Here is a 12,255-nt window from a genome sequence, read left to right on the forward strand (position 1 = left end):
GGGTATTTAGCTAACTCCTTTTCCTTCCAGTCCGCGTGTAGTTGATGTAGGTTGCTGAATTGATTCCCTGCCTTTTATAGCTATACTAGTTAAATACACTGCTTCGTTAGTACTATGTCGTTCAGTTTCAATTTCGACGTGCAGTTAACGACAAAGGGGCAACAAGGTGAAGAAAGTAAACCACAAACTGGAAAGCAGGATTATGCAGTCAAACCTGTGAGTAACAGAGCTAGCTAGCTCGAGCCAGTACAACCTTAGTTATGAGGTCCCAAAGAATTCCCCAGGCTTTTTGGGCTGTTACCTAGAGCAGAATTCCTGCTACGTTAATTAAATGGAACTGAATATAATTTATTTATGAAGTAGAAGTAACCCTGGCTTTATATTCTTGTTTAAAAGGGATGGTGTGCAGCTGCCCCTGTATCTGCGTTAAGGGCCATCCACACCAAGTATGATAACTATAATAATAAATTAGAGCAACATAACTATAAACGCCCGAGGTAAAGACAGATTCAGGTTGGATATTCGACAGATATTCGCCTGTAGTTTTCCTTACGTCCACCAACAGCATTTAGGGACCGTCAACATAGTGACAAATTACATTTTTCTAATTTCAATAGCTCTTTAACCATTACTCCTAAAACTTTCAAAACTGGTTCTAGCTAACCCGATGCATAGACACACTTAAATTAAAAAAATTAAATAGCTCCTATGTCATGTGACCTGACTTCAAACAAGGTTCAGAATGTACACTCAGTGGGCCTACATGTTGCACACCCTTTAGTTTGTCCATTTTCATCTCACAATTTTACATGGTTTTTCAATGTTAATAATTTTAATAGCTCCTTGGTCATGTGACCTACTGACCTCCAACAAGGTTCATAATGTCCACTAACTACCCCTCTATATTGCACACCCTTTAGTTTGTCCATTTATCTCACGTTTTTACATTAATTTTGTAAACTTTCAAATGTCAATAGCTCCTTGTTAATGTTAATGACTTTCAGAATGTCCACAGACTGGCGGAGACGGGAGCCGCAAGGCATCCAGTATGGTAACGCGACCGATCCCGGCGAAGCTGGCGGGAGCCCTGGGGAGAGTCCTGTTTTCTTTGTGAAGGGCAGGGTGCCCTGGAATGGGTTCGCCCTGAGAGAGGGGGCCAAGCCCTGGAAAGCGTTGCGGTGTCCGGTGAGCTCTCCCTGGTCCTTGAAAATCCGGGGGAGTGGGTGTAATTCTCGCGTCGTACCCATATCCGCAGCAGGTGTCCAAGGTGAACAGCCTCTGGCATGTTATAACAATGTAGGTAAGGGAAGTTGGCAAAAAAGATCCTTAACTTCGGGATAAGGATTGGCTCTAGGGGCTGGGTCGGTCAGGCTGGGGTGCGAGGGCGGGGCTGGGCTCGAGCCGTGGCCTGGGGAGCGGTCGCTCCGTTGCCCTCCTCTCACCACCGTTGGAAGTTTGTTGTGCGGTCCATCTCGCGGTCTCTCTTGCATGGACTCGCCAGGGGCTGCGTGTGGGGTTTCGTCGGGGTGGTGTCCATTGGCGGGCCGAAGGTGGACCGGTGGGGGTTTGGGTCCGGTGGTTGGCGGCGGCAACTCGAACGCCTGCCGGGCCCTTCTCGCGGATCACCCCAGCTACGGTGCTCGCCGGCACCACACATTGTAGTTGGGGAGGTCTCCTCTACGCTCACTAAACTTGAGGCAGAGACAAAACCCATTGGCCCCGCAGTGATGGGGCATTGCATGGATCTGGCTCATGCCCTACGAAGTGGGGAGAGGTATCTCCAGCTTGTCTGGGGAGGGAGGCCTACATCTGATGTGGGTAGTACCATCCACGCCCATTGATTTGCCAGCGGAACCATAAAACGGACGGCAGAAGCCTAGGTTCCCACTGGGCACAGATCACTGAATGTCAACTTGATGAAATTCAAAGGAGTGTACCCACCTGTCGCACTCAAATCACCCTTGGAGTGACTGTGACCCACTCATGTCAAAGTGAGGAATATTGATGAAGCGCTGGTAAAAGTGGTTCCTATGGCTCTATCCTGGAGGGCTGACTAGGCAAGCAAATGATTGAAAGGGGAGGATTATTTTCTGTTGCTTCATCCGACACCCGGTCGATGGTGCCGCTAGATACTGAGAGGGGTATTTGGTTCTCAAGCCTATAAGTATTGCGCTGGCACTTGATGTCGATTGGGTGTAAAAACCAAGTTAAAGGCCACTGAAAGTTAGTAGCGGCAACTGATGTCCAGTTTGTAAGACAGAAAAGCCTCTGATGCCACTGGGCGTAATTCGAATGGATGTCAATTTGATGATATCTGACCGTAGCATGCTTCCCTTTGCAGCTGCACTCAAACCACCTTCGGGGTGGCTGTGACTCCCTCATGTCAAAGTGAGGAAATTAGATGAAGCGGGGGTAAACGGTGGGACATTATTAAGAGTCTTGAGGTAGCCAAATGCCTTGTCATCCAGTTAGGGACGCGCATGAATGGATGGATGAGATTCTCACTGTCCCTACCTACTATCTAGCGAAACCACAGCCAAGGGAACGGGCTTGACTGAATCAGCGGGGAAAGAAGTCCTTGTTGATCTTGACTCTGGCACTGTGAAGAAACATAAGGTGTAGAATGTGGGAGGCCTCGGCCGCCGGTGAAATGCCACTATTCTTATCGTTTTTTCATTTACCCGGGGATGCAAGACCCGGGTGCTCGCGCTGGGTGCGACCCAGGGACAGTGGCAGGTGGGGAGTTTTACTGGGGCGGGGCACCTGTCAAACAGTAACGCAGGTGTCCTAAGGCGAGCTTAGGGAGGACAGAAACTTCCCGTGGAGCAGAAGGGCAAAAGCTCGCTTGATCTTGATTTTCAGTATGAATACAGACCGTGAAAGTGGGGTGTCTCTTCCTATCATTGTGAAGCGTTGGATTGTTCACCCACTAATAGGGAACGTGAGCTGGGTTTGGACCGTCGTGAGACAGGTTAGTTTTACCCTACTGATGATGTGTTGCAATAGCAATCCTGCTCAGCACGAGATGAACCGCAGGTTCAGACATTTGGTGTATTTGCTTGGCTGAGGAGCCAATGGTGCGAAGCTACCATCTGTGAGATTATGACTGAACGCCTCTAAGTCAGAACCCCCCCTAAACGTAACAATACCGTAGCTCCACGGCTCTTTGTTTGGCCCGGGATAGCCTGCCTCTTTTGGCAGGTGAGTAGAGCCGTTCGTGACGGGGTTGGGGTGCGACCGGAAGAGTTGCTGCCCCTCTCCTGATGCGCACCGCATGTTTGTGGGGAACCTGGTGCTAAGTCACTTGTAGACGATCTAATTCAGGGTCAGAGTTTCGTACGTAGCAGAGCAGCTCACTCGCTGCGAGCTATTGAAAGTCAGCCCTTGATCCAAGCTTTTGTTGGGGACGGAAGGCATCTTCCTCCACCATCCTCCTGCTTTACTTATGGGTTACAGGTCCACGGAGAAGGGCCAGAGGCCAGACATGGAGTGTGAGAGAGCCCAGGCAGGCGGGTAGAAGGCATAAGACATTTACATTGGGCTCTGGATAGGTAGGGGGCTAGGTGGTGGGCGCCCATCCGCCCGGGCCCATCCTCTGGTGGGACTGTACGTCAGGTTGGGCCTCGCTGTGGAAGTCAAAAGGTTACCAGGTGCACGAGGAGGCCTCCCCCAAGGCGGGGGCACTCAGGGGTGGCTGGAATCGGGCTGGGGGCAGCACTCAGGCTGTGGAGGTTGGGTTGGGGGCTTATTTTCTGAGCGAATAAAAGCGGGCGGATTACCATGTGCCCAGAGCCTGTTAAGGGTTATCAGGTCCACGTGGATCCTGACAGCGAGACTATAGACGTTTTAGTAATTCCAGGGAGTAAGCTATACTCTAAGGCCAGTGGAGAGGGGTGTTGACCGGGTAGGGAGAGTAGGTCTGTAGTTCCAGGGAGTAAGCTATACACTCTCAGGCCCAGGGAGAAGGCAGGCAGGGAGTGTAGGCCTAGAGGTCACCAGGTCAATGGGGGACAGAGGAAGGCAGAGCAGACAAATTAATGTAAAATTGCATGAGATTAAAATGGACAAACTAAAGGGTGTGCAATGTGTAGGCCCACTGATTGTACATTCTGAACCTTGTTTGAAGTCAGTAGGTCACATGACCAAGGAGCTATTGAAATTCAAATGTAAAAAAAGCTTGTTTACGCTCACTAACTAATTCAACTAGGAATACAAAATGCTGCTCACATGTTTATTAGCTTTGCAAAGCAAATTAAGGTCCAAATCGTGAAAATAGGACCTGTACAATGTTGTGTGCAATTTTTCCAACATGACACTTATTTGGAGTTCGTGGCTAAAGTGGTTTGAAAGCGCGAATATCCAACCTGAAACTCTTTATTTCAGTCTAAACGTTGGCGAGCATCCACACCAGTGGGTCGTTTATTGTTCTGCAGTATACCTGTAAATCAACTGATCAACGCATCCTACTGCATGCTGTTGGCCTATTAATAAGTAGCTGTTGATCGCATAGTTACAGGAAGTAGGGGTGCTGAGGATCCTGCATCACCCCCTCATAAAGCAAAAAATATCAACCGTACTTTCATGATAGTTATTGTCCTTGGTGTGGATAGCCCTTTAGAGATTTTTATTTTTTATTTAACCTTGTCGACGATGAATATGACGGGTCTCATCTCTAATGCCCAGGAAACTCAGATTTAAACCAGACATGTCCGATATGGATTTTTTGTGAGACGATTGAGATTTTTGGTGGTCAACATTTTTTTATGTAACCTTTTATTTAACTAGGGAAGTCGGTTAATTAAGAACAAATTCTTATTTACAATGACGGTCTACCAATATTCAACATCATTAAATTTGAAAATGTTGATGATATTTCCCAGAGACAGCCATGTGTGCATTGATTTACATTTTAATCATTTAGCAGACACACTTATCCAGAGCGATTTACAGAAGCAATTAGGGTTATGTGCCTTGCTCAAAGACACGTCACGATTTTTCATTAATGCATTATCACATTTAATCAAAAATAATTACATAATGGTAATAATTGTATTTGAATGGTAAATCTCTTGATGAACTGGGTAAATTAAGATGTCATAGGCCTAATCACAATACAGGTGAATGCATATTCAGTAGGAGTGTGCATGCATTGAGTTATTGAGCTTGTTTTGGCTCATCAGTGGAATCCATGGTGCTGCAGATGACAATCTGTTTGCCTTTCATTTGGGACTTAATTAGCCTACTGATCAACAGCATTTGCATAGAAGCATCACTCGGCATGTCACGCCTGTATGGAAGGACATCATATAGGTCGCTGCTGTTAGTTTAAGAATATAAACCTAACAACTGAGACATAAACTGAACAAGTTCCACAGACATGTGACTAACCAATGGAATAATGTGTCCCTGAATAAAGGGGGGCAAAATCAAAAGTAACAGTCAGTATCTGGTGTGGCCACCAGCTACATTAAGTACTGCAATGCATCTCCTCATGGACTGCACCAGATGTGCCAGTTCTTGCTGTGAGATGTTACCCCACTCTTCCACCAAGGCACCTGCAAGTTTCCAGACATTTCTGGGGGGAATGGCCCTAGTTCTCACCCTCCGATCCAACAGGTCCCAGACGTGCTCAATGGGATTGCGATCCGGGCTCTTCGCTGGCCATGGCAGAACATTGACATTCATGTCTTGCAGAAAATCATGCACAGAACGAGCAGTATGGCTGGTGGCATTGTCATGTCAGGATGAGCCTGCAATGACGGACCCTCCACCTCCAAATCGATCCCGCTCCAGAGTACAGGCCTCGGTGTAATGTTCATTCCTTCGACGATAAACGCGAATCTGACCATCACCCCTGGTGAGACAAAACCAGGGGTCAGTGAAGAGCACTTTTCTCGTCAGTGAAGATCACTTTTTGCCAGTCCTGTCTGGTCCAGCGACGGTGGGTTTGTGCCCATAGGCGACGTTGTTGCTGGTGATGTCTGGTGAGGACCTGCCTTACAACAGGCCTACAAGCCCTCAGTCCAGCCTCTCTCAGCCTATTGCGGACAGTCTGAGCACTGATGGAGGGATTGTAGTTGTAGATGCAGTTGTTGCCATCCTGTACCTATCTCGCAAGTGTGATGTTCAGATGTACCGTCTGTAAGCTGTTAGTGTCTTATTGACCGTTCCACAGGTGCATGTTCATTTAATTGTTTATGGTTCATTGAGCAGGCATGGGAAACAGTGTTTAAACCCTTTACAATGAAGATCTGTGAAGTTATTTGGATTTTTACGAATTATCTTTGAAAGACCGGGTCCTGAAAAGGGGACGTTTATTTTTTTGCTGAGTTAGAAGAACACGTATCCAATGCAAATGGTTCCAATGTGACGTCATGATTTGTAGAGAAATTATTTTTCAGCTGTCAGGACGCATCTCTAAAAAACACAGCTGCCAGGATGAAATTTGAAGTGACTCGATTGGCTAGTTCAGCTATCTGTCAAGAAGTTGTAACTTGAGCCTGCTGCTATAATTGGAAAGAGCGAGGCGGTAGCTACGCTCCCTTTCACTTCTCATCTCTTCATCGCTCATATCACTTGGTGCTGTTTACTGCTACTATGAGAACTAACTCAATGGCGATGACATTTTCTATCAAGCCATAAATGTGTATAATATGTAACATGGAGAGTGAGGGTAGGAAAAAATATATGAAACGACAATGCACGTTCAGTCTGACTCAAATCTGCCCATAGTTTGAGAAGTGAGAACGTGCATTCTCCACAGCTTTCTTGGTCCATAAACATGCAGGAAGATTATTAGGTACAGTGCCTTCAGAAATTCAAAAAAATCTCTTGATTTTCTCCACATTTTGTTGTTACAGCCTGAATTTAAAATAGATAGAATTTCACGTTTTTGGGTCACTGGCCTGCACACAATACCCCATAATGTCAAAGTGGAATTATGTTTTTATAAATGTTTCCAGATGATTTAAAATGAAAAGTTGAAATGTCTTGTCATTAAGTATTCAACCCCTTTGTTATGGCAAGCCTAAATAAATTCTGGAGTAAATATTGCTTAACAAGCCGCATAAGTTGCATGGAATCACTCTGTGTGCAATAATGGTGTTTAACATGGTTTTTGAATGACTACCTCATCTCTGTACCCCACACATACAAATTATCTGTAGGGTCTCTGTCGAGCAGTGAATTTCATACACAGATTCAACCACGAAGACCAGGGAGGGTTTCCAATGCCTCACAAAGAAGGGCAGCTATTGGTAGACGTGTAAAAAAGCAGACACAGAATATCCCTTTGCGCATGGTGCAGTTATTAATTACACTTTGGATGGTGTATCCATACAGTCACCTAAAAGATACAGGAGTCCTTCCTAATTCAGTTGCTGGAGAGGAAGTAAACCGCTCAGGGATTTCACCATGAGGCCAATGGTGACTTTTTAAAACAGTTAGTTTAATGGCTGTAATAGGAGAGGGGTGCACCTTTTTTGTTTTTGCCCTAGCACTACACACCTGACTCAAATCATCAAAGCCTTTTGATGAGTTTATAATTTGAATCAGCTGGGCAAATCCAATACAAAACAATACGGAGTACCACTCTCCATATTTTCAGGCATAGTGGTGGCTGCATCGTGTTGTAGGTATACTTGTAATCGTTAAGGACTGGGGAGTTTTTCTGGATAAAATATAAACTGAATGCAGTTAAGCAAAATCCTAGAGGAAAACCTGGTTCAGTCTGCTTTCCAACAGGCACTGGGAGATGAATTTACCTTTCAGTAGGATAATAACCTAAAACACAAGGCCAAATCTACACTGGAGTTGCTTATCAAGAAGACTGAATGTTCCTTAGTGATAAAGTTAGCTTTGACGTACATCTATGGCAAGACCTAGAAGTGATCAACAACCAATTTGACAGAGTTTAAAGAATAATGGGCAAATGTTGCACAATCCAGGTGCGGAAGCTCTGAGAGACTTAGGCAGAAAGACTCACAGCTGTAATTGCTTTCAAAGTTGACTAACATGGATTGACTTAGGGTTAAATACTTAGCTAATCAAGATATATTCTTTATTTTAATTTTTACAAATGTTCAAATTTTTCTCCCACTTTGACAGAGTATTTTGTGTATATCGTTGACAAAAAAAAGACATCCATTTTAAACAAACTTTGTAACACAACAGTGTGGAAAACGTCAAGGGGTGTGAAGCCACTCTAGCTAAACCTATTGCCAACCTTTTTTATATAGGTGTTTACAATCAGCTGTCAATTTACGGATAGGATAAATATATAGCTAGCTAACACCACACATACACAGATGAAAGGATTAGTTAGCTATGTGAACTGTTGGCAATGATTAGGATATCTGCTTAGCTAGCTTGCTTATTGCATGCATGTCCGGGCACGTCGACGCAAGCCTTATTATTAGTGAATTAACTAAACTAATATTTGCAACAGAAGTTAAATTTTGGTCACTGTCAATTTATCCAAATCCATTCATTTCTATTTCTGTTGGAAAATGAGCTAGCTTGCTGCTGCTGATTTTTTTTTTTCCCCAGCTAGGCATTCCACGGCATTGTGCAGTGCTCGTGGCTCAGGCGTGAGTGGCGGCTAGCATAGCAGCAGCTTTGCTATTTAGCGGGAATATTGGCAAAGCCGATAGACTAGAAAAGGCCAATAAAAGCCTGATATCGTCTCGGCCAATGTTTTTTTATTATTTATTTTTTATTGGTTTTCTTATTCAAACTCCCATTAGACAGCTCTGCAAGTGTTATGTCAAAATTCGTTTGTTGTTCACCAAATATGGAGTTTGGCGATGTACTTCCCAAAAAAATTGAGTTGCGCTAATATGAACTTTCGTTATGTACTTCCCAAAAAGGTCTAAATAAAAATGTACAAGCAACTGAAAAAAATGCCTCTTCGGCACCTGCATTACTGCCCCGCACAGGTCGAAAGTCTGCAACAGCTCAATACATTGGAGGTGCCAAAGACACAGTTTTTCGGTTGCTTGTACATGTTTATTTAGAACTTGTTTTTTTGGGAAGTATATATCAGCCCTAACGGTAGTAGATGAAGATAGTTGCACAGCGACCTGCCTTATTTGGTGAGTAACAAACATTATTTGACAATGATTGCAGAGCTTCCTGGGTGTTTGAGATGAGATGCGTCATTTCATCAACATCTCTAACACACAGATACTGGGACAGTGTGTAGCCAACCACAAGAGGGAGTCCGTGTTATTCATGACATTAGGCATCTTTGCTTGTGTGTAAGCATTAGGATGCTTCTACAGTGGCAAGAAAAAGTATGTGAACCCTTTGGATTTACCTGGATTTCTGCATAAATTTGACATAAAATTTTACCTGATCTTCATCTAAATCACAACAATAGACAAACTGTGCTTAAACTAATAACACACAAATTATTGTATTTCTTGTCTATATTGAATACAACATTTAAACATTCACAGTGTAGGTTGGAAAAAGTATGTGAACCCCTAGGCTAATTGACTTTTCCAAAAGCTAATTGGCGTCAGGAGTCGGCTAACCTGGAGTCCAATCAAGGAGATGAGATTGGAGTTGTTGGTTAGAGCTGCCCTGCCCCCCAAAGAAACACTCACAAATTTGAGTGCTATTCACAAGAAGCATTGCCTGGTGTGAACCATCCCTTGAACAACAGAGATCTCAGAATACCTAAGATTAAGAATGGTTGCCTTGCATAAATCTGGAAAGGATTACAGAAGTATCTCAAATTCAGTACAGGGTAAGACAAATTGAGCATCATGGTTTGGGGCTGCTTTGCTGCCTCGGGGCCTGGACAACTTGCTATCATCGCAGTTTAGCCTAACATTCTCCTGCAAAATGTCTTTATCTGTCTGCCAATTGAAGCTCAACAGAAGTTAGGTTATGCAACTGGACAACAACCCAAAAGACAGAAGTAAATCAACAACAGAATGGCTTGAACAGAAGAAAATACGCCTTCTGTAGTGGCCCAGTTAGTCCTGACCTCAACCCGATTGGCATGACCTCAAGAGAGTGGTTCACACCAGATATCCCAAGAATATTGCTGAACTGAAACAGTTTTGTAAAGAGGAATGGTCCAAAATCCCTCCTGACCGTTGTGCAGGTCTGATCCAGAAAACTACAGAAAACATTTGGTTCAGGTTATTGCTGCCAAAGGAGGGTCAACCTGTTCTTAAATCCAAGGGTTCACATACTTTTTCCAACCTGCACTGTGAATGTTTACACAGTGTGTTCAATGAAGACATGAAACATAATTGTTTGTGTGTTAGTTTAAGCAGACTGTGTTTTATCTATCGTTTTAACTTAGATGAAGATCAGATAACTTGTTATGACCAATTTTATGCAGAAATCCAGGTCATTCTAAAGGGTTCACATAATTTTTCTTCCCACTATGTCTGTTCTATTCATGTGTATGTAGTTGACTACCAGGAGACAAGACAGTTACAACACTTGTGTATGCATGCAGATTGTACTTTGCATTGTACATGACAATGGGCATCTTTTACCTGTGTGTAATCAACAGGTGCCCGGCAACAACAACACCACCACTCCAGCAGAAACTGTCAAAGCAGCTGTTGAACACCACCCCCCTGCAGATCCCCACTTTCTCCTCAACGATGCTGTCTCTGAGACTGTTACCATAGGAACGCTTCCACCCCTCCACTTCCTGAATGAGTCTGTGTTCGAGCGGACGGCCAGCGAGCGAGATGACAACGAGAGGATCCTGTCGCGGACCGCCGCCCAGAGCTCGGACCTCATCTCCGGGGTGTACGAGGGAGGGTTGAAGGTGTGGGAGTGTACCTATGACCTCCTGGAGCTGCTAGAGAGGGAGGGGGAGACGTTCGGTGGGAAGATGGTTCTGGATTTGGGCTGTGGTGCTGGACTGCTGGGCCTACTGGCGCTAAAGCGCGGAGCAAGTCAGGTCCATTTCCAGGACTATAATAGTACTGTTATAGAACAGCTCACACTGCCTAACGCACTGCTCAACTGTCAGGTGGAAGGAGAGGAGGAGGAAGAAGTGAAGGGGAGGAAGGGAAAGAAACGGGGGCTGCAGGAGGAGGACGATGAGACAATTATAGAAGAGGAAAAGATGAAAAAGGATGAAGAGGCGAAGTCCGATGAGGAGAAGAAGAATGAACAGAAAAAAGAGGGAGAGGATGGCAGCCCGTCGCCCAAGAGGCAAGCCCTGGACCCATCCCAGCATACGAAGCTGACCTGCTGTCGTTTCTTCTCGGGCGACTGGACAACGTTCCTAGCGCTGGTCCTCAAGGAAGACCTGTTCCCTAAATATGACATCATCTTCACCTCAGAGACCATCTACAACACGGCGTACTACTCAGCTCTTCACGACACCCTCCACAGACTGTTGGCCCCGAGGGGAGTGGTCTACCTGGCCACCAAGGCCCACTACTTTGGGGTGGGGGGTGGGCTGCACCTATTTGAACAGTTTATAGAGGACAAGGGAGTGTTTGATATGGAGAAACTGTGGGACGTGGACCAGGGGCTACAGAGACATGTTGTGGCCATGCACTTCAAAACAACAATCAAGTCTTGACTTTTTACTTTGTGTAGTTTCAAATTAATTTCTACTCAATGCACCTGGAACTTCTATGCTACCTACGGTGTGCTAACTTCAATCAGTTTCAAATAAACGTTTTCCTATAAAGATCACCCGGGTGTCAATTGTGACAAAGAAACAGGACTTGCACATAATTAAAATGACCGTATGTTTGACAGATAATGAAAAGACATATAGAATATTTAAGACTTACTGTAGGTATGTCAGTCTGGCTTTTTTATTTTTTTCTTGGTGGTAAAACCTTGTATGTCAAATACTGGAGATGTGCTTCACGAAAAGATGGCAGATGGAGGAGTTTGAATATTCGCCAGTTGAAGAGGACAACAGGATAGCTGCACTGATGGAGGGAAAGAGGCAGAAGTCTGATAGAGGAGATGAGCAGATATTCCATTACTGTGGCACTATTCCATTGTTTCCATTGTAGTGTGCAAACTAGGCCAATATCAAGCATACCTCAAGTATTTCAAAGTATTTTGGCAAGTGTATTTGGTGCAGGTCGGTTTTTAACAGGACATTGCTTCTTGTGTTCTACATACTGTAGAAGTTTCTGTACAGTACTTAATGTTAACGTGAAAATGTCTTCAACTCAGTTTCCATTTGTTATGTGTATGTTTGTGAAATACACTATAAAGAAAAGCTGAGTTTGTATTAATTTTTGATTGTGG

General features: G+C 44.5%; 1 protein-coding gene across 1 annotated transcript; it reads left to right on the plus strand.

Annotated features, from left to right (window-relative positions):
- Nucleotides 1-41: 41 nt before the first annotated feature.
- LOC120045580 (histidine protein methyltransferase 1 homolog) lies at nucleotides 42-12,242 on the plus strand. The gene is made up of 2 exons (XM_038990482.1): nucleotides 42-216; nucleotides 10,535-12,242. Exons 1-2 carry the CDS (start codon nucleotides 115-117, stop codon nucleotides 11,564-11,566), a joined length of 1,134 nt encoding a protein of 377 aa, XP_038846410.1. The 5' UTR covers nucleotides 42-114; the 3' UTR covers nucleotides 11,567-12,242.
- Nucleotides 12,243-12,255: the final 13 nt, after the last annotated feature.

This window comes from Salvelinus namaycush, chromosome 4, assembly GCF_016432855.1.
Source record: "Salvelinus namaycush isolate Seneca chromosome 4, SaNama_1.0, whole genome shotgun sequence".
Lineage (NCBI taxonomy): Eukaryota > Metazoa > Chordata > Actinopteri > Salmoniformes > Salmonidae > Salvelinus > Salvelinus namaycush.